At 43.9% G+C, this 22,777-nt stretch overlaps 1 protein-coding gene across 9 annotated transcripts in view; it reads right to left on the reverse strand.

Moving 5' to 3' along the window:
* Positions 1-22,777, reverse strand: part of TPM3 (tropomyosin 3) — a 29,106-nt gene that overhangs the window by 3,982 nt on the left and 2,347 nt on the right. For 2 of the 9 annotated variants that reach the window (XM_016221457.2, XM_016221459.2), the window contains exons 1-7: positions 18,156-18,343; positions 11,493-11,626; positions 9,906-10,023; positions 9,716-9,786; positions 8,389-8,464; positions 7,646-7,708; positions 7,429-7,498 (exon numbers count right to left, since the gene is read on the reverse strand). In XM_016221457.2, the coding sequence (XP_016076943.1) occupies positions 7,429-7,498; positions 7,646-7,708; positions 8,389-8,464; positions 9,716-9,786; positions 9,906-10,023; positions 11,493-11,626; positions 18,156-18,287 (664 nt within the window). In that variant the 5' untranslated portion in view covers positions 18,288-18,343. Of the gene's footprint in view, positions 1-6,328; positions 6,412-7,428; positions 7,499-7,645; positions 7,709-8,388; positions 8,465-8,995; positions 9,072-9,715; positions 9,787-9,905; positions 10,024-11,492; positions 11,627-18,155; positions 18,344-22,777 lie in introns of those variants that run through there. The other 7 variants (XM_087827985.1, XM_016221456.2, XM_016221455.2 and 4 more) reach the window with 7 other exon arrangements.

A 22,777-nucleotide genomic window follows, 5' to 3' on the forward strand; every position in this document is an offset into this window, starting at 1 on the left:
TTATGTACACTATGAAAACAGAAAACATAGCCCTGGCCAGGTGGCTTAGTTGGTTGGAGCATCGTCCTGTACACCAAAAGGTGGGTTCAATTCTCAGTTGGGGTGCATACGGAAGGCAACCAATCAATGTTTTGGGCTCTCTTCCCCTCTCCCTTCCTCTCTCTAAAATCAGTAAAAACATGTCCTCAGGTGAGGATTAAAAAAAGAAAGAAAGCCTGGCCGGGCGTGGCTCAGCGGTTGAGCATCGACCTAGGATCCAGGCGATAGGGGTTCGATTCCTGGTCAGGGCACATGCCCGGGTTGCAGGCTCGATCCCCAGTCCGGGGTGTGCAGGAGGCAGCCGACCAATGACTCTCTCATCATTGATGTTTCTATCTCTGTCTCTCCCCCTCCTTTCCTCTCTCTGAAATCAATAAAGATATATTTTTTAAAAAAGAAAAAAAAAGAAAAAGAAAGCAAATATGTATAAAAAGACCCTGGGAGGGAAAACCTAAAAATAATTGCTGTATTTTATTTTTATTGATTTTTTTTAGAGAGAGAGAGAGAGGGAGAAACATAGGTGAGAGAGAACCATTGATTGGTTGCCTCCTGCACACCCCCTACTGGGGATCTAGTCACAACCTGGGCACGTCCCCAGGACTGGAATCAAGCTAGCAACCTCTCAGTGCACGCGAAAATGCTCAACCAAATGAGCCATACAATCCAGGGCAATAGCTATATTTTAAGGGGCAGAAATTATAGTGAACTTTTAAAATAGCACTGCCCTTTAAAACACGGTGGTTCTCAATATGAGTGACATCGCCCCTCCTCTCCCCTCAGAGGACAATTTGGCAATGTGTGGAGGCAGGTTTTTTGTGTGTTTTTTTTTAAAATATATCTTTATTGATTTCCAAGAGAGTAAAGGAGGGGGAGGGAAAGAGATAGAAACACCAATAATGAGAGAGTCATTGATTGGCTGCCTAGCCCGCAACCCGGGCATGTGCCCTGACCGGAAATTGAACCCCGATCTCTCTCCTGGATCCTAGGTCAATGCTCAACCGCTGAGCCACGCCCGGACGGGTGGAGGCAGGTTTTAATCGTCACAATAACTAGAGTCATACAGATATTTGCTGGGCAGGGAACAGCAATAAGTAGAATTGTTCTGTAAACCCCAGGGTCATCAGGATTATCCTAAATAAAAAAGTCCACCACTGAAAAACACGATATTAGTCTATAACCTCCATGAGGCCCTTACACATAGATCCCACATGCAGCCTGACTCCTACATAGCATCCATATCCAGGTTAGTGTGATTCCCACTCCTGTCTTGGAATGAAGGTATAATCAGAATCTTATCCCTCAAAATAGTCTGGTCCATGAGGATTTTGTTCCATTTAGGGGAGAAATAAAGAGACAGAGAAGTGGGAGCATTTTACTGTTTAATTCTCAGAACGCACAGTTCCCTAAGAACTGCATGAGGTCAGAAAGATAAATATGGTTGTTCTCTCACAGTGAACTTAATAAGTTTCTGTTCTCTAGTGACTAAAAATCCATGATAACAGCAAAATAAAACAACAAATAAAAGGGACCCAGAGAATCCATTTGGTCTCATTTGGCCTGATGTTCCTTTTAGCTGTGCCTAATTAATTAAGAGTACAATCTCATGAATGCTGGACATCCTTAGGCTTCATAGTCTGAATTAGGTCAATTTCATTCTGTAACAGGGAAGGGACCAGGGGCTCAGAGTAAAGGCAACTATATCTGTTTTAAAGCCTTAAAGTTCAAGGAACAAGGGAGAACAGATTTTGCTTTTATGGTGTTGTTTTTTTTTTACCCCACCCCCAATGTTAAAGCTGGGGAGTACTTAAACAATACTATGCTAAGATAAGGTTGCCTAAAATAACAGGTCGGTTCCACCCATTAGGCAACTTGGGGTTCAGCCACATTTTGTTCTTCACTCCATCAATGGTATTGTGGAAGTAAAAAATATACATTATCAGCCTGTGGTTCTTATTAAGATGAGAAAAAGTTAACAGGTCAAGACTTTACTCTGAGATTTCCAATGACACCTGACCCCATTCCCATAGCATACACAGTCCAGGCTTAAGTATTATAGGATGATTTCTGCAAGGATACAAAGTATTAAATGAAAGAATGAATTAACATGACACAGATTTCAAATTTTACTCAGCTCCCCTGGCTTGCTGGTCTCTTTCCCTGCTCACCCCACTCATGGCCATGGAGAAAGACAGGAGCCACCAGAGTAGCACTTTTCTCCTTATCTCTGTTCTCTCTGCTTTCCTTCCAAGAAGCCTCTTTCTGTGCCCAAGTCAACTCCTGCCCAAATATTAAAACATCTAGGACTGTACTATCCAATGTAGTAGCCACTAGCCACATGTGGCTTATAAAATTTAGATGAACTAAAAGTAATAGAACTAGAAATTTAGCCCCTCAGTAATACCAGCCATATTTTAAGTGTAGCTAGGTCTACAGCCATACGGAGCTGGGTCTACTATACTTTCCATCAAGTCACTTCTTTGCTCTGAAATATGGCTATTCTCCTGGATCTTAAGGCTCAATACATAGCTACCCTTCAAATTAATAAAGTATCAATGACAACATCCCACTACCTCGTTACTTTCCTTCCTTTTTTTAAAAAAAAAAAAAAGTCCTCACCGAGGACATTTTCTCCATCAGTTTCACGACGTGAGAGAGACACATTGACTGGTTGCCTTCTGCATGTGCCCAGACCAGGGCAGGGAACCTGCAACCGAGCTTTATGTGACCTTGACTGGGAATCAAACCCGCTACCCTTTGGTCCACAGGCCAACACTTTAACCACTGAGCCAAATCAGCCATGGCAGTTATTTTCCTTCTTAACCTGTCAAAGTTGCTAATCATTGGAAAGTATCAAAGCTACTCATCTCCTCTATCCTTCCAACTAGTTCCACTTGGCTTTCTCATTTATCGATTTTTCTCTTAGCTTAATTCTTCTTTTTACCTTTACAGTTGTCTTTTAGGATTCTAATTTACTTCCATGGCCTAAACTGTCTGTCACCCTTATGGATTCCCAAATCTTACATCAACCTCTCCTCAAGCCCCAGGATTTTGTTTCACCCACATACTTGCCAGTTTTTCAGACTTATGTTCTTCTCTATCATCCTGTCTCCCCAAACTAGGACCACATGATCTCCCTACACCTTTACCACCACCATTTTCTTACACTCAAAACCAGTCCTCCTTGACTTTTCCTCCTTACATTTAGTAGTCAGGCCCTTCAAAATACCCACCTTCAGGCTATCTCTTTACCATTACTCTAGTTCAGATTATTATCCCTGGGAAAACTGCAATAAACTAATCCAGTATTTCCCAAAATATGGCACAGTCAACGTTGGCTGGTGGTAGGTGAGATGTCAAGCAGTATGCATTTGTGAATTTTTTAAAATTTTATTATCTGTATTACTTTAATGTGCATCAGGAAAAACACTAGCACACATCAAACCTTTGATTTCAAGTTAAGAATTGTGTAGAGCAGGAATAAAACAACTGTGAAAACGAGTAAATTTGAAGAAAACAACAATGTAGGTAGCAAGTGAAGATGGCAAGTCCCCAAGTGGCATGCAAATGATTGAAATTTGGGAGTCATGGTCTTAATAGATCACTTTGATAATCTGCTTTCCTTCTAGTACATTCTTAACTCAGTTGCCACATTAACTCTTCTCACATGCTGTACAGACCACAACATACCCTTGTTCGAAATCTCTAGCAGCATCCCCATCCCCTACAAAGTACAATTAGCGTCCCTCCCAGCCTGATTTCAGCACACACCTATCCTTACTGTCTAAATCTACCTTTATAGACAGTGTCCTTCCCATCTCTATCTATGTCTTTATTCTTTGTTTCTTTTTGACTAAAATGTTCAATGTCCATTATACCTCAACTAAAGTCTGCTTGTCAAAAATCCAATCTTTTGGAACTTAATAAAAATGAAGAGGCGAATTTTAGCATGTTTATTAAGTACCTATTACATGCCTTCCATCTTTCCAAAACATACCCACAGGAATCATTCCCTCTCCCTCTGAAGTCCCACAGCACCTTATTATTATTTGTGGTACTTATCAAACATCATCTTTAGCTTTATATACAGGTTATCTCTCCTACTAGATTCTGAGCAACCTGTGAGTAGGGATAGTGCCTCCATCTTTACCTCTGTCCCCATCTTAATATCCTGTGCCTAGAATATACCAGTAAATGCCAGCTGAATAAATGAATCTGTACCTTAATCTCAAAGGCAGGAAGAAGTGGTACAGACAGAAAAAAAAAACAAAACCCACACCTGAATTCAAGTTTTAGATCAGAGAATACTTCTCTACCCGCCCCTATCTGTTTAAAAGAAAAGCAAATTTTGCCCTGGCCACTGTGGTTCAGTTGGTTGGAGCTTCGTCCTGTACACCAAAAGGTGGAGGGTTCGATCCCCGGTCAGGGGGCGTGGAGAAGCAACCAATTGGTTTCCCTCTCACATTGATGTGCCTTTTCTCTACTCTCCCTTTCTCTCCCTAAAAACAATTAAAAAAAAAGAGAAACTTTCAAATATATACTGTTGAAAAACTAAAGTACTAAGTGAACAACGCTTAAGTGCTTAGTTAAGTACAACCAAATATTACACCACCCAGATTCAATCGTCTCTGCTGTGTAAACTGGAATAGGAGTTTCCAAAATGCTGATATTTAATTTTATTTATTAGCAGAAATTTATCTTATTAATGCATGTAATAAATCATTACCACTCTGTGCATATTATTTGAAATAGGCATGCTTGGTTTAGTTTTTCCAATAATTATTTATCACTTGTCTCATATCCCACTAGCACATAGTAGGAGGCAAATGGTAGTAAGCTTCAAATATGCAAGAAAGGTTTCAAGAAGAAAGCATAAAACTGTTGAAAAGTATATCCATCATGTATTTTTCTGTGACTTGGGATGATCAGTTTTAATGGTAATATATTTGGGTCCACCGAATGTCCTGAGGATGCGCGCCATTTGAACCACTGGTAAAAGGGTAGAAAATGTGTGTTGGGAGGCATTTCATTGGTCTCTCGACCTTGCTCAATCAAAGAAGGAGAACCTGAAGAGAGGATGGAACATTCCAGGCGGGATGACTTAAGAACCGGAAGTAAAAAACTTAGATGATCTCATTCAGCTTGAACAATAAGACTAGAGCTCCTCTAATAGTCCACCACTCTGATAGATCAGTAGAGTTTAAATGTCAAGAAAAAACGAACACACACAAAAGTGGCTTTGATTATGTAAGTCAGAGGAGGGAGTGCCTACGATAGCTGTTCCCCACATCACACCCCCAAGGCTCCTTCTTAGGGACAGCAGCAGCTTTGTCAATGATACAAATGCAGGATGGCATGAGGCTTCTGGGACCTTAACACTTTAATTTGGGGTGGGTGTAGAAGAGAATACATAAGTTGCTTTGTGGCCCCCCCACCCATGCTAATGCCTTGGGGACCAGCCAGGATGACCCAAATGGAATCCAGAGTGAGACTGGGGCGTTGGGTTCCCCGAGGAAAGGGGGCAGATCCAGAACAGAGCAGAAACCGTGGTAATTTATCTGTATGAAAAAGTAAGGAGACTCTAGGTGAGAAGGACTAGCATCAATCTATACAACTTGGGAGACAGGAAGCAAAGAAAAAGGAAGAGGCAGCAGGAGGAATGATAAAAGAGAGCCAGACACCATAGCCTGAGTCAGCTGGCTTCTTTTCAGAGTTAGTGGGAAAGATACCAAGAGGCAGATTAGCATCAGGATCAGGGATCCACAGCAAACAGGTGAAGTCCCCAACAACTCTTTTTGGTGCTTTTTACTTTGGCTTGCTCTGGGACTAAACTTTGGGAATCAAATTCAATTTGTAGATAAACTCGATTATCTCTAATTATGGGTGTTTCAATATCAAGGCACAAATCAAATACACCCAGGAGGTCTGAGTTTTGTTACGTATTTTAGAGCCCCAGTCACTGGTTCTCTGGGTCCCTATTTCCTTAGTCCTATGATATGATTCTACCTTCAGCAGTATCCCTTCTGAGAAGGCTAAATTTGAGAAACAAATAGAAAAATCATAGTGCTGTAATGAAGGGACTATGAGTAAAAATTACATGTAGATTAGGATTCTACACTGATCCAAGATTAAATGCCTCCCCAGTTTTTGCCAACAAGTAACCAGCACCAGTGTTTTAGAGAGGAAGGTGGAGATTCTAGTGTCCAGAGGATAAAACCAAAGCACACTATGCACAGTCTATATCCCCGCTCACCCACAAGCCAAGGTCCCAGCCCCATCTGCTGTCAGATAGTTACATAGAGGTCATGTCATTGAGGGCGTGGTCCAGCTCCTCGCTAATGGCCTTGTACTTCAGTTTCTGGGCATAGAGCTCATCTGGACAGGCACAGGAACCACAGGGAGGAATGAGGGGACAGAGTGAAACGTATCAAAAGCAGATGAAGAGAGGGAATCATTAGAAATTAGGGAAGGTGTGACCGTGGGTCTAATACCACAGTTAAGAGCACATCTTTACTGGCAGCCATAACTGGCCATTTTCAGATCCACTGTCCCCCAGGACAAACTGGACTTCTTGACTCCTGACACCTCCAATCAACTACAGCAAGGGTTGAGAACCTGGGCACAGTCACTACTAGAAATTCCTATTACCAAAGGCACTCAAGAGGTTCCTACTGCCATCTAGTTAACCCAATTTCTAGCAGTGATAATGTTTAATTTAACAAAAATAAAAAATAGAGAAAGTACAATTAATATCAGACACTTCTCTAGCTGCCAAGCATATAATGAGTATTCTTGGCCCCTTTGCTCTACAAGTTGCCTCCCCAAACTCTCCCAAAGTAAGAATATCTTGCTACCCAGAGTATACCAAAGGAGCATATTTTAGAGTTCTCAGAGCAAAGTACATTTACCCTTGTTAGAGAGGACACGGTTACCAAATTGTGGGGACAGAAGTATTTACAAAGCCCATGGCACTGGTCAGCTCTGCGAGATGGTTATTCCACAGCTGCGTCTCTTGCAAAGGTAGCCCACAACTTGAGTGAACAGGGTTGCCAAAAGTAGCCATGGAATGGCACATGTTCTCACTGCTTTCTCAAAGTATGGCTACTAAAGATTTAAGACTACTAAATTGGTGATAAGTGCAGCCATAATCAGCCTCCATGGGAAGGATGTAAATTCCAGAATATTAGCTAAAGTCTTAGTAAAGGAAAAGATTAAGTGTAGACAGCCAATTCTATTCTAGGGTTTGACCCATTTCAGCTAGTTGTAACAGGGCACAGGCTGCATGCCAAGCCACTATCAACTCCCTCCGGTATCCAGGGAAAGGGGATAATGGTAATGGGCAAGGTCTTCCTCTGTATTTCTGTATTTTAATTCCTCTCCCAGGCTCCATACCTTCCAAATCATCAATTGTCTTTTCCAGCTTGGCTACCGATCTCTCAGCAAACTCAGCACGGGTCTCTGCCTAGGGAAATATGAAACCCGTCAGAATCAGAGATGACTAAGACAAATGAGAGAACCTTCTACTTCTATACCTTTCAGAACCAACGCCAGCCAGTCTACATCACGCCTTATATACCTCTGAATGTTTGGGTCCTTTCCCTCAGCTCACCTCCTTGAGTTTGTCAGTAAGAATCTTTATCTCTTCCTCATATTTGTCTTCTTTTTGAGAGTACTGCAAGAAAAGTAGAATAAAAATTTCAGAGTAGAAATTATTCATACAGATAATACATCCCCCCACCCACCCCAGTCGCACATTTATTCTTACATTGAACATCTTCTTGGATATAATGTGCTGAATGGTTGGTCCATAACAAAGAGCAAGGCCCATTTTTGGACAATAGGCCCTTAAAATCCACAAATCAATGTGCTAAGAGCCATGATACCCTCTTTCTTAAAGGGGCCAAAGCTTTGATCTTATTCAGATCAACTCAGGGGGGGTACTTTTCCTTCCTTCTACTTAATGAGTAGGTATAGTGACACCCAAGGCCACATGGCTAAAACAGTCCCACATGACGATAAAGACAAGTCTTCTGTTTTGATTGCTTAGTAGGTCTCAATCTGATACTATCTGTTGCTAGAAAACCTATTAGGACCCATGATCATTGTCATTCAGCACAGCAGTATCACGCTGAGAACATGACCCCAGGCACCTGAGACCATGATGTTATTTTAACCAAAGCAATCAAAGTGCACAAGAATTAACATTAAACCCAGAATCCAGACAGAGGGTGGGTGGGTAAGAAGAGGACACTTCTCACTGGATTATAAGGAATGAGTTTCTCCAGTCTTTCGTTAAGGGTAGGGCTGGGCCCAGGCCCCCAAAGCCTGTTACTTTCACAAACCAGCCCCTACCTTCTCCGCCTGAGCCTCAAGAGACTTGAGGTTGTTGGTGACATTCTTCAGCTCCTCCTCCAGCTCAGAACACTTACTGTGAATATTTTACATACCGCAGAAGAAAGGGGAAGAAGAAAAGAATAAAAAAAGGGGAGAGAGACACACAGACATGAATTGAATCTATATGTGGAGAGTTGGAAGGCATACTAGGAAAAAGAGAAGGTCCCAGGTAATCTGAGTAACAACCCTCCTCCCTCTACCATAGAACATGTCAGGAGCTAGGCCCTCAAGGGCTAGGGCTCAGAATGTTTAGATATCAATAAAGAAAACACTTGAGAGAAATCACTACCAGGAACAAGTCTACCTGGGGTGGAGGTAGGAACAGATAGATGCCCAACCCAATAGCCCCCCCAAATTGCCCAAGGGAAGGAGAGACCCTGTGGAGGCAGTGAAGCAACTGGGAAAGAAAAGATGAAAGATGCTAAGAAGTGGAAGAAAAGAATGGAGCATTCCATGAAGAGATGAGAAAGCACTCAACAATCAACCAGTGGAGGGAAGGCAGCTGCAAAACAAAAACAAAACCACACCATACACATAACCTCTCTGTGGGTTTAATGGTTAGTACCTTTTCTTCAGCAGCACTCAGACACTTCAGGTTCTGGTCCATCAGTCTGATCTGCTCATCCATCTCTCGGCAACGGCTGTTAGTGATAGTCACGGGGATCGCACAAGCCAGGTTGTGGGGAGGGAGAAAGGTCAAAAGGGAACACAGCAAGAAAACAAGCAGCAAAACGGGAAAAAAAAATTTTCAAAAAATGGGAAGCAAACACCACCATGGTCATGATATGTCATGTATGGGGAGAGGGGAATGTAAGGGAAGCACAAATATATATGCACCAGCACTAACTTTGTTATGCAAGGCCCAGTAGGTGCCAACAAGAAAGCCATTCATGCTTGCCCTTGCCCTAAAGGTAACCAGCCAATGGGCAAAGTGGTAAAAACGGAGAAAGACCTTAAGTCAGTACAGCCACTTCAATGCCTCAAGGAAAAACAGACCAGGTGGAAGGACTCAGTAAGGCCTTCCAGTTAACAGTTCACCATTAGTCTTCATTTTCCCATATAAACCCTCCTTACAGGAAATAAGAAAGCCTCAATGTGTCACCTGTCACTAGTCAAGAGAGTAAGAAAGTCCAAGGCCATTCATAGGGCCTAAAAAAGCACTATAATGCCCTCCCCAGGCCCTGTTTAACAAGGTTGAATGAATGCTAGCTTATTCACATTAGTGCCCAAGCCAAAGGGGAAGGGACAGGATGTAGGGCAAAGATATGGGGAGCAAGATACTCACGACTCTGCCAGCTCAGCTCGTTCCTCTGTGCGTTCCAAGTCACCCTCAATAATCACCAACTTACGAGCCACCTGTGGGAGACAACCGAGGTACAGCTCAGCAAAGCAAAGAAGGAGCTATTTCCCTCTCGTGGTTCTTTTCAGAACCGCAATGTCACTCATGAGAGCAGGACAAACAAAAGGTGCCTTACCTCTTCATACTTCCTATCTGCCTCTTCTGCAATGTGCTTAGCTTCTTTGAGTTGGATTTCCTGGAGTTCCATCTTTTCTTCATCTTTTAAAGCTCGGTTTTCAATAACCTTCATACCTCTGTCAGAAACAATATGGAAAAATGTGGCATTGACACTCAGGAATTTGTCATCAGCTCCACTCCAAGGGAAACAGAATTGCATGTATAAAAGCAAGCATGTATTCCTCTCTGCTTGCCACTCAAAAAGAATTCCCATAACACCCTCACCTTAGTTCATTTTGTTTTAAACCTTTATGAAAATGATACACACTTGCCCTGGCCAGTGTTGCTCAGCGGTTAGAGCATAGGCCTACGCACTGAAGGATCAGGGGTTCAATTACTGGTCAAGGGTACATACCTGGGTTGCAGGCTCAATCCCTGGCCCTGGTAGAGGAGTGTGCGGGAGGCAACCAATAGGATAGATGTCTCTCTCTCACACTGATGTTTCTCTCTCTCTCCCCCTCCCTCCCATTCTCTCTGAAAAATCAGTGAAAAAAATATCCTCAGGTGAGGGTTAACAAAAAGGAAAATAATACACACTTATTAAGAAATTAAATATTTAAGAGTATAGTCTTTGGGCATAAAGCTTGAAAAGTAAGTCTCTCCGCTTTTAGTCCTGCTCATCAGAGGTAGTCACTTACTTCATAATCCTTCCAGAAATGTCTTACAGATAAAATGCAAAAAAAATTAAAAAATCTCATCCTCACTTTCCCACACCAAAGGGAATCATTATACTACACTGTTCTGCAACTTGTTTTCCTCACTTTCTATAATTTGGACATTACTCTGTAGCAGTATTCACACAGCTGGCTGTCTTCTTCATTTTCACAGCCACACTGTGTTAATGTGCTCCCAGTAGGGCATTTTTAATTCTGAAAAGCCTCAGTTGATCCCACTCAAGTCATCATACACCTCTGTTCTAGTTTAACTCACATATGGCAGGAAGCCAACTGGCTGTTTTCAACAAAGATAAGTTGTGATTTGGTTCAAGAACTACGATTCTCAACTCAGAGCACAGATGAAAATTATCAGAGGAACTTTAAAAACATCAATGCCAAGGATCCTGGCATTATGATATTTGAAAACTTCCCAATGATCCCCACCCCTCACTCCCATGATTCTAATAGTACAGCCAGGGTCAAGAGTTTTTTAAAACACTGATTGCTGGGCTCTACCTCCAGAGTTTCTGATTCATAGGTCAGGGGTAGGGGCTGAGAATCTGAATTTCTACCAAGTTCCCAGGTAACACTGTTCTGGGATCTCACTTAGAGAAACACTGCTTTAGAAGAACTAACCTCACAAATAAGTTTATGATTCACTAAGTGGAAGTCATCCTGGTGACCCCGTTTAAGGATCAATTTATAAAGAAAGCAATTACAAAAGGGTTACAGGGTTCAGGTAACCCTTCCTTACTCTGTCTTAAAGTGGAGAGAATATGCAGCATAGAAGTAATGAGGATCCTGTAAGACAGCTATTTTTAAAAATAGGTCTATAAGGAAATCTTGATCAGAGCCATTATGATTTCTTTTGAAATGCACACTCTACACACCTCTCGCTCTCATCTGCAGCTTTCTCAGCTTCCTCCAGCTTTTGCAGGGCAGTGGCCAGGCGCTCCTGAGCACGGTCCAGCTCCTCTTCAACCAGCTGGATCCTACGGTTCAAGGAGGCCACCTCAGCCTCAGCCTGCATTTGAGTAATGGAAAAAGGAAGCAGAGGCATGGTGAAAATGAACAGAACTAGGACAGTAAGACTGGGACTGACTACCAGGAAGGAAGCCAGTGTCTAGCAGAGTAGAACCTGTCTTAGCTCAGATGCATGTAAGATCTAGCAGATGTGATTATAAAGATTATACATTCTACCTTCTTCCATAAATGAAATACTGTATGTGTCCACAGGAAGAGTGTTTTAAAACTCAGTTCCTTGCCCAGCCCCGTGTCAGTTAGTACCAGCCCCTTTCTGGACTCTGTTCAAACTCCTGAGTATCAGAAAAGGTAGCCAGTGAAGGGTTCCTTCTGCTGAGCTCTGGCTTAGAGGTGTTCTTTCTACTCTTTTAAAAGTGTCTCAAAAATGGGAATAAATAAGCAAGGTTTCTCAAACAAGGAATCTTGGATATTTAAAAAAAAAAATTTTTAAAAATCCTCACCTGAGGATGTTTTTATTGAATTTTTTAATTTTTTTTTTTTTTTTTAAGAGAGAGAGAGAAAAAAAAATCAAATGGTTGCATCCCATACATGCCCAGACCAGGGATCGAACCTGCAACCTTCTGGTGCACAGGACAACACTCTAATCAACTGAGCCACCCAGCCAGGGCAGATTATCTATTAATTTGCTGCTTAACTCAAGTTTTAAATCCTTTGATTACCTTACCCTGACACACCAGAAGGATGACTAGCCAAGAGAATAATGTTGCCAGAATAATCTTCCAAATCAGAAAGTGAAAGAATGATCCACTGGGATACCCACGCTCACCTATTTAAAGTTGATAACAAGGAGATTACCTGCTTTGATGATATTACAAAAAGAACTGGGGGCAGAAGAGAATGTCTTCTCCATGCCCACCGCCACTCCTCCAAATTTCTGAATTGTGACTCCCTTCTATTCCCCTTAGCCCCATGATCTCACCCTCCAAGTACAGTTTAGGACAATCCTCTCCTAACTTCCACCCCATAATCAAGCATAGGCTAGAGCCCAAGAAATCCCATGCTTCCTCCTTGGTAATGGAATGAGAAATAAGGAAAAGAGGCAGCTGCATGTGGATGAATTTTACTGGTAGAAAAGCCTCCTTCCTATGACTGTTTTTCCCCTCCCCACACCTTTACTGGCGGCAAGTATGCTGACTGCCACAACCATAGAAGAATTTAATCTGCCCTGCATGCTACCCAGTTCAGATGCTTATCCAAGTGCTTGGTAAACACGATCTCTCTTCTACAGCCCAGATTGTACTTGAATTCTATTACCCTGATTTCCTCCTGGCAGTCAGGGGTGGGGGCAGCTATAGAAATAATCTGGGCCACTAGCCCCTACAGGGAGGGATACAGCCCAAAGACTCCTATTAAGAATCAGGTTAGCCAGGCTGGTGTGGCTCAGTTGATTGAGCATTCTCCCAAGCACCAGGAGGTCACAGTTTAATTCCGGGTCAGGGCACATGCCCCAGCTTTGGGGGGATGTAGGAGGGAGCCAATCGATGTTTCTCTCTCATCAGTGTTCTATCCCTCCCCCTTCCTCTCTCTGAAATCAATAAAAAAAACATATTTTTAAAAAATTAAAAGAAAAAAAATAATCAGGTTATTTGGGCCCTCGCCAGGTAGTTTAGCTGGTTAGAGCATCATCCTGATACACCAAGGTCGTGGGTTCAATCCCTGGTCAGGGCACATACAAGAAACAACCAATGAATGCATAAATAAGTGGAACAACAAATAAATGTTTTTCTCTCTCAAATCAATAAATAAGCCTGGTCGGTGTGGCTCAGTGGATTGAACACCAAGAGATCACTGGTTTGATTCCCCGCCAGGGCACATGCCCGGGTTGCCGCAGGCTCAATCCCCAGCAGGGGGCGTGCAGGAGGCAGCTGATCAATGTTGATGCATCAACGTGTCTATCTCTCTCCCTCTCCCTTTCTCTCTCTCTAAAAAAAAAAAAAAAAAAAAGGTTATTTGACACAAAAACTTCCAAATACAAACATGGGAGGCTCAAGGGATGGGACTGGGTTGGGGGTGTGTGTGTGTGTATATATATATATAACCACTAACCTACAGGAAAAAAAGTCTATATAAGCTGAATTTACTAAGAAACCATTTGTGTCTCTAACTACACTATTCAAAACACCACAAAGACAAGTGTCCTCTGGTTTTGTCTCTTTCAGGAAAACAGATGTCTCCTTGGACAACGCACATTTCACCCCACAAATTAAAAGTCAAAATTACAAGAACAAGTCAGGTTATTAGGCAAGAACTATGAAAGACTACCAGTATAATTTATCTGACTCCCTCACTCCTCAATGCCTAGAACTAAAAAAATGAAGAATGGAAACAGATTTGGAGGAAGCTCATTTAATCTCAGTCCCCTTCCAGCTCACCAGCAGTTACCCAAAAGGAGAGGCTAACAGGCTATGGGGGCTGGGTGCAAAGTTTCCATGACAACAAGCTGGCTCGGGCAGTTTCTCCCACACATCAGCATTTACAACAGAATTTTTTGCAAGGCTGAAATGGGAGGAGAAAACACATCTTGGTACCCTCACAAGAACATGTGCACATTAAATAAGCCTGTATCAAAAGCAGAAACCAAGACCGGAGTCCCAGCAAAAGCTTTCAGACCCCCCCCACATACACAGATGCACTCACCCTGGGGGGCAGTGGCTGTTCTCCTGTTTTCCCTCCTCCCCCAGAGGATCAGCTCCCTTTAAAATGAAACAAAAGCTTTGCTGAATCAAGACCTGTTACTATGTTTAAAAGGAAAGGAAACACACTTGACTTTCCTTCAAACCAGAATCTACACAAAATGCCTGTCAAGCAGTCCTGCCAGGACACTGAGTGGGACTAACTTCTGCAAACCAGAATGGGAATCATGGCCCTGGGAAACGTTTCATGCTATTCTAATCATCCAAGGTGTAACATGCCCAGATGTGGTTTTGATTTTTCAGCCCACCCACCTCTGCCCAGCTTGGAAGATATACTCTGAGATCCTTCCTTCAGGTGATAATAGAATTCTGCACTATTTGGGAAGCAAATATCCCAAGGGGAAAGGAAGGGAAAACAACAGCAATCTGGATGCCTGCGAAGATGGCTGACAACAGCTTCAGTCATGGAATGAGTTTGGTTTGAATACTACCATCCTTGCTAAAGAAGTTCCCCCAAGCACACCACACCCCTCAAGGCAAGAAACTGACAGGGCACTGGTGCTGGGAGGTAGATCAAGGCCAAGGACAGAATGGGACTAGCCTAAATCTGGCATTCTGCCACTCTGGGGTTTCTCTTTTTAGACAAAAGCCACAGATGAAATTCAAAGGAAATGAGTAATGGAAGTTAGACTTGAGCCCTGAGAGTAAAGGACTGCTCTAGTTCACTGTGTTCACAAATGTATCTACCGTGGGAGATACTGTGTCCTTGGGGACTTTAATTTCACCAAGGGGAAGGCAAGTTGGAAGGGAGTAGAGCTATCAGCCCCAGAGTAAACAAAGGTGGAGTCTAAACGGAGTCTCTCAGAGCAAAGGGCTATTTGCCTCTCCCCTATGAGTGTGTGCTCTAGTATGAAGGGAAAGTGAGGTAATCAGCAGGAAAGCAAATCTGAACCAAAGGAACGTGATAAAGCCTGTTGCTTAGTCCTCCAGACCCATATAGGAGAGAGCCACACAATAGTCAGACATTCTAACCCCCTCCAGAGACTAGGAATTTGGTAATAAGGTCAGAATTGAAACTTCTGTTCAAAGCCCACTGACTCCCTCAATAGGATTCCTAAATTTTTTTTAGACCACAAAAAGAAGAGACAAATACCAGAGGAGTTCGGAGAGAGGTAAAGTAAACTATACAATGAAAAGTGGTTAAAATGGTGCCCTGGCTAGTGTGGTTCAGCTGGCTGGAGCATCATCCAGTACACCAAAATGTGGAGGGTTCAATTCCGATCAGAGCATATAAGGGAGGCAACTGTTCAAAGTTTCTCTTTCTCCCTTCCTCTCTCTAAAAATCAATGAAAAACATATCCTCAGTAAAGATTAAAAAATAAAAGCAGTTAATAAAAGGTAAGTTTTATGTATGTCTTTACCACCACCACCACCACAGCAAAAAAAGACAAGGAAAAAGACTACATTTAAGTATTATGTTGCCATCTGTTTAAGTTCAGTGCAAACTGCATAAAGTGCAAAGGAGACTCAGAATCGAAAGTGGATTTGACACGGTGCTATATTATAAAAGGTCAATCTCCAGCCCAAAGCAGGAAGAGAAGATGGATGGCAGAACAACTCCAAAGTCTCAGCTCTTGAGCCAGCCAGCTTCTTAACAAGGGTTGGATGTTCACACAAAGCAACCAGAAAAATAATTAAGTGACAATCTTACTAACAGAATGTGATACCATCAGGGAGTGCTGAGCTTCCAGCACCAATGGGAGGTGCCTGCAAAACCCACATTCCAGAATGTCCTAAGAGGATAACAGCTAGCCCAAGCACTACCACCACCACCACCCTCCCACAGGTATCTCCTCCTCTGGAGGGGTTCAAAGTTCACTAAAGCAGAAAATCAAAAGATTAGGCTCCCTCAAGCTGGGGAGTAAAAGATACTAGTTTCATCAATATTTAACTATCACCCTACTTCCCCATCTGAGGACTTCCTCCCTAGACCTCAGCTCAGTAAGCAAATGTAGCAGGCTCTGAGTGAAGGGGTTGCTCAAGAAACATCTGAAGCTGCTCACTCTGCTGCTTATCACCATCACCAAAGGTGGAAAAAAGGGAGCCAGATTTTCCTAGAAGGAAAATCACCAAACCCTGGGAGGCATGGGGTGTGCGTGACATCAGTTCGTCCTAGACCATTCCTAGGATGCCTATACTTAAATGTTGAGCCTAAGACTGCAACTCAACATATGGCTAGTTCCTTCAGCCACCCTCTCGCTTCCCCTTTAAGGGGATCTGGTCTCCAAAATAAAGGAGATGAGAAAGTATCCCTAGACATAAAAAGTTACCCAGCCAGTCCATCTCACTTCAGTTGATAATTAGAAGTTACTGGCATAATGAACAGAGGAAAAACCCACTGCAAAAAAAGTGACTAAGACAAGTTCCCAACATTTCCATGCCCGGTTATAAAAATAAATGAGTATTCTAACAATCTTTAAGTATTAATCTGGAGGGCAGCTGCTCCACCCTCTTTACCCCCCAAAATATTAATTCTCAGCCATTCCCCAGAGGAGCAACCAAAAAGAAAAAACTTACCAAGGAAAAAAAAATAACAGGGAATACCAATAAAACCCTGAGTTCATTGCGATCTTCAAATTTTAGCAACAGTTACTTCCCTCTCCAGCCTCACAATCCTCCAAAACCAAAGGTTCACCTGGGGGGGATCAGCTCCACCCACTAGGCTGCACCCTAGAACTTGGAAAAATCTTATGGCTCATTAAAGCTACACCACTGCTTCTAAACAGAAAGCGGTTTCAAGAATCACCAATCATTCCATCAATATTTTATGTCCCAACTTTGCGCTGAACAAATATTTATTGAACTTAAGGGGGAAAAAGGCATTGGTGGATAATTGGGAAAGTGACAGTAATATTACTAAAGCCACCTAGGACCTCATTAATCTGTCTCCATCAACCAGTGCGTGGTCAATCAGAATCCTTGACAGAAGTTGGCACTCCATCAGACTCTCTGCAACATACGCTTGCTTATCAGCTCTGCTTGGAAGAAGTTCCGGTTCCGCTTGCACTGATCGATCACACTTCAGCAATAAGGGCCTGAATGTGGCAGTGGTTCCTGCCTTCCAAGTCCTCATGGGTAGGGCCAGACACGTTTTTACGGCTCCTACATTTGCACTAAAACGTAGGGAGTTTAGTACCACTTCCTCCCCTCTCGCTTCATGTCGACTGAGAGTGGATTTGGCAGTTGCAAGGGCTCCCCGTAAGGGGACGGGCCCCAAGCCGGAGGATGGGAGGCGGTGCTGTGGCCTCAACCTCCTCCAGGGAGGGCACGGCGCTTCCTCTCGGCCGACTGCTGCCTCATTTCCTGAGCAGGAGGAGGGAGCGGAAAAGCTGCCAGCCAGCCAGGCCGGGGGCTTTCCGGCGGTTCCCACCCCAAAGCCCCACCCTTTCACAGTAAGCTAGGCCCTGCCCCTCCCAGACCAGAGAAGCACCCACCTCTAGCCCCTTGGGCCGGAAACCTCAAACGAGAGCAAAGTGACGCCCCCTTCACGGGGAGTGGGGGAGGGAAAGCCTGCTGAGCCCCTCCCCCCCGGCCGCGCCCGGCTTCGAGCGACTGAATGAATGAGCTGGAACAGGAGGAAAACCACTTCCCAGCCCCGTATGAGTCAATTCCTTTGGAGGTCGAGCAACCAGTCCCCCCTCGCCCACTTGAGGTCCAACTTGAAAGCAAGCTTCACCCATCCTCCAGGCTCCAACTTCATCTCCGAGTCCACCAGCCCCCTGAGGGCCGTGCTCCACAGCAAATAAAGGGACCCAGTTCCGGGTCCCAGCTGTTCCAGTGCCTGCCCCTCCCTCACGCGCCTCGCCCTCTCGGTACCTGTTCCCGGGCCCGCTTTTCTCCCTCCACTTCCCGCTGGAGGCGCTCGGCCCTCTCTTCTGCATCATCGGCCTGCTGCTGCAGAACTTGGATCTTGCGTTTCACCGCCTCAATGGTGGTGATCCCAGCCATGGTGCCCACCCAGCGCCTGCTCTCGTTCGGTTTCCTGCCTCCTCCGCTCCGCGCTGCAACCGCTTCTCACCCTACTTCCGCCTGCTCCGCCCTGAAATACCGGAACTCACTCACCCGCCCGGATGTGACGCCACAGCCGCCGCGCCCTCCCACCGCCAGGCAGGCGGGAAGACCGGCCACTGGAGGGACCCCCGGGGGGAGCGAGGGGCGGCACCTCCCAGTTGCCCTAGGCGACCGCTCTCGCTTTCCCTTGGGCCAGTAAAGGGGGGCGGGGTTGGGAAGGAGGAAGGCTACCATGGTAACCCGAAGGCGCTCGGGGTCTTGCTGACTGGCCCGCAGGGCTGCCCGCAATGGTTGGCCTCCTACCGTGATGGCTTTCCACTCCCACAGTTGGCCCCTCATTCCCCCAAAGCTGACCCACCACCGCTTACCCGCTAGGGCACCCCAGATCTCTATAATATAAACATCCCACAAGCCTCTGCTTCCATCCATCCCATACCGGCTCCAAAGCCAGGGGCTAAGAAAAGCTTAGACTTTCTGGGCCTCATCTTCAAGAGTCCCACTCTGCAACCTCCTTCCAAACACAGCTCCGGTAGGTTCTCTCCCCGCTTCTGAAAGCCAATGGAGGAAAGAATGGGTGCAGGAGAGATGAGCAGGTTGGCAAATTTCTCCTTCTGCTTGGGATGAACTTAAGTGTTCTATTTAGAATACTAGTCTTTCCCTTGTTACTTTACAGAGTCAATATGCACCAGCGATTTACCAACCTGCCAGCCCCTCTGTACCTTAAATGATTTGGGACTTGGTAATTAATCATTGCTTGTAATTCCTTTTGTAGGTGAAGAAGGTCTTATGCCTCTATTTTATTAGGAAGAAATCCTCTATTATGAGACAGGCCAGTAAGCCAGGACAAGTGAAATAGGGAAAATGAGACAGATAAAGGGAAATTTGCAGCCATCTAGTAAATCCTATCTTTCCTAAACCAACGACACTTAAGAATAAATGGTTTGCATTTCTTCTCCCCAACCAGAGGGTATATAGCTTAAATCACCCTGCTCAGGGAGATGTATAGCAGAAATCCAATAAGTACAATTTGCCAACCACACCCAAGAACAGATGGAGTTAAAAGAATAAATCTTATTTTGGTACATCAGCATAAAGCTGATGAATATTCTATTAAGATCCTCTCCTAAGACCTTCTCTAAATGCCTAGCCTTTAAAATTCCTCAAAAGGAAACTCCTAGCTAGTGTTTTCCCTTCCAGGAACACACTTGTGCCATTCACCACCTTCTCTCCCCACAGGCATGCATCTCCTAATCCCTAAGGAGTCCCATGAGGCTTGCAACCAGGGCAGCAATGGGAAGTTCATCCCAGGCAAACCCCCTGAACCTGTCCCCAAGGCCCCCTTTTCTCTGACTTCTTAGTGAGCCAAAGCAAACCAGCCTGGGCTCATTTCCCCAACCCTTTCTTGTTTCACTGTCCCCAGCTTTAATAAACGTCCTCTAAAGTTCACCTGGACTCATGTGAAATCATCCCTGCACGAAGTCAAGAACTCACACACTACTAGCAGACCCTATGCAGACCCACCAAGGGCCAGGTCCCCTTTCCAGTAACACCAGATCTTTTGTACAAGAAGATATGAGTGCCTGGAAAACTGTACTGGGGAACTGAGCCTCCATTCTGTGTTATAACCTTCACCAATTTCACTGCCACTTCTGTTTCCAGGTGCCCCAAGGAGCTATTTATGAGTTAGAAACTGTCCCTACAGGCACTGCAGTGCAGGATTTTTGGAAGCACAATAGTAAAAAGACTTGAAAATTTTACATCTTCCTCTTATTTCTTTGTATTCCTCCCACCTTGCCAGTTACTAATAGTAATAAATCTCTCCTCTGGTATTGTTCTCTTTTGCCCTAGAGAATTAGGGTGTGGAACAGGAGTTAGACTCCTACATTTAAAAACAAAATTTTTTTTTAAAGCCCGGCCAGTGTAGCTCGGCAGTTGAGCATTGACCTATGATCCAGGAGTGTGGTTCCATTCCAGGTTAGGACACATGCCTGGGTTGCCAGCTTAATCCCCAGTGGGGAGGAGGCAGCCGATCAATGACTCTCCCTCATGTTGGTGTTTCTCTTTCTCCCTCTCCCTTCCTCTCTCTCTCTGAAATCAATAAAAATACACTTAAAAAAAAGAAAAGAACCCTAGCCCCTGAGAGGATTGGTAGGTAAGACAATCGCTGCCCTCAGTGCCTGGTTCTGTGACACTCCTTCTGGAGGCTCTGTCTTCCTATCTCCTTTTAGAAATACTGAGAAATGAGACTATTCAGAGGAAATGACTCAGACAGACAATAATTTGCTTGGCAGAGTAACCTGTACACTTTGATTTCTGCTCCAGGAATTGAGAAGGAAGAGCTTCAGTCAACTCTACCCTGGAGGCCTAAGAATTTTTCCAACTCTCTTTGGAAAAGTCTGATCAGAAGGTCTAAGGAAGCAGAAATGAGACTGTCATCTGGGTGCTGGTCAGCAGGGGGCACTAGTATACCTCTCTTTGCCCCAGTGAAAAAGCAGACCTCATCTTAGACAAACCAAAGGGGTGTTGAGAGCACCATGCATTCCAGAGGCTGGTAGATGTGAACAGATAATCTTCTCTTGATCCAGGGAAACAGGTGTATTGACTCTGATAGCCTTTAAAAGCAGGATGGGTGGGCAGAATGGGGTCCAGTGCTATTGTTTTCCTGGTGACCAACAATACAACAATATATCAACAGGTCTGTCCCTGTCCCTCCTCCTCCCATTCCTCCCATCTCCTGTCTTAAAATAGGGTGTAATGACTCTATGGCCTAACCATTGCATTCCTCTTTCCCCTTGCTGTACCCTAACCAGGTTCTAACTTCATCTCTTACTGAAAGGACCTTAGACGTGGCTGCACAACAAAACAATGTGAATGTTCTTACTACCACTGAACCGTACATTTTTAAATGGTTAAAATGGCCACTTTTATAAAATTTTTATTGATTGATTTTAGAGAGAGAGAGGAAAGGAGAGAGTGAGAAACCTCAATTTGTTGCACTTATTTATGCATTCGCCGGCTGCTTCTTGTATGGGCCCTGATCAGGGATCAAACCCATCACCTTGGCATATCAGGACAACGCTCTAACCAACTGAGCTACCCAGTCAGGGGTAAATGGCCTATTTTATGTTACGGATATTTTTCCACAATTAAAGAAAAAGAAAATCTTAGACGAACTCAGGGAGGAAAAAAAAAGAAGTTTGGACTAACCTTGCCGTACACTTGACCTTTCTTTGTTCAACAGTCCTAGCAAATCCTGCACTTCCTGGCAAGGTTTCTCAGATAACCAGAACTGCCTGTGTAACCATGCAGTTATTGACTCTCTTCTCTCTCTCCCCCTTATCTACATCAAAGTAATATGCTCTGTGTACTTGTTTATTAATCTCAAGGGCAGAAACCAATCTGTGAACTTCCTCTGTACTGGACAGAGCACTCTCCGTGCAAAAATACATATATTATGTTGCTGATGACCGACCCTCACTGTCTCCTTTAAACCTTGTTGCCTTCTCCTTATTCAGGGCTTTGCCCAATTATTATAAATATCTCACTTTCCTTCTTTGACCCTTTGAGGCAGGAGTCAGCAATTTTTTCTGTAAAGGGCCAGGTAGTAAATATTTCTGGCTTTGCAGACCATAGGGTGTGGTGACTACTCCCTTGTAGGGAGAAAGCCAATAGACAATGTGTAAGTGAATGGGCATGGCAATGTTCCAATAAAACCTGTACAAAAACCAGGCTGGGGCTAGCTTTGCGCAGTAGCAGCATTGTATTGTAGCCAATGAGGTTTATCCAAGGAACAAACATTGCTCCTCAGCCTTCCTCTCCTATTTCTTGTTCTGCATACAGGTATCTCAGATCTCTGAGGGTACTTACTGAATTGGTGGGATAGCTAACAAAGGTGAGAGAAGTTGAATGAGTTTGTTTTTTTAACCCATGGTTTACATATTTAAATGTTTTGGGTGGGTTTCTATATAAATATGAGAAGTTTTTTCAAATGAATATATATATTCATTTAATATATATACTCTCTCTATATACACATATATACAATATATACATATATATATGATGAATATACTGAGTATGCCTAGGTGGGGATTGACGTGCATGTGTGTGTGTGTGTGTATCAGGTCACTCTCTCTTTCTCTAGATCTCAGGTTAGACTTGTTTGTTCTCTTCATTGCTCCTGGAAACATCTGCTCAAACCCGTATACTGTTTGAGCCTAAGGATTTTCCCAGAGATCTGTTACCCAACATCTCACAAAACTGTTATCAGCCTGACATTGTGGCAGTTCACAAAAATTATCCCCATGCCTGTTTATTAGAACCAGAGAGATCTATCCACTTATACCTGAAACCTAGGTTAGGCAACTCCAGCCAATAGCCCTAGGGGTAACCTGTGTTTTTTGCAATTTGAAGAGAAGGGTGAATTA

Source organism: Miniopterus natalensis, chromosome 19, assembly GCF_054644295.1.
Source record: "Miniopterus natalensis isolate mMinNat1 chromosome 19, mMinNat1.hap1, whole genome shotgun sequence".
In the NCBI taxonomy this organism is placed as follows: Eukaryota; Metazoa; Chordata; class Mammalia; order Chiroptera; family Miniopteridae; genus Miniopterus; species Miniopterus natalensis.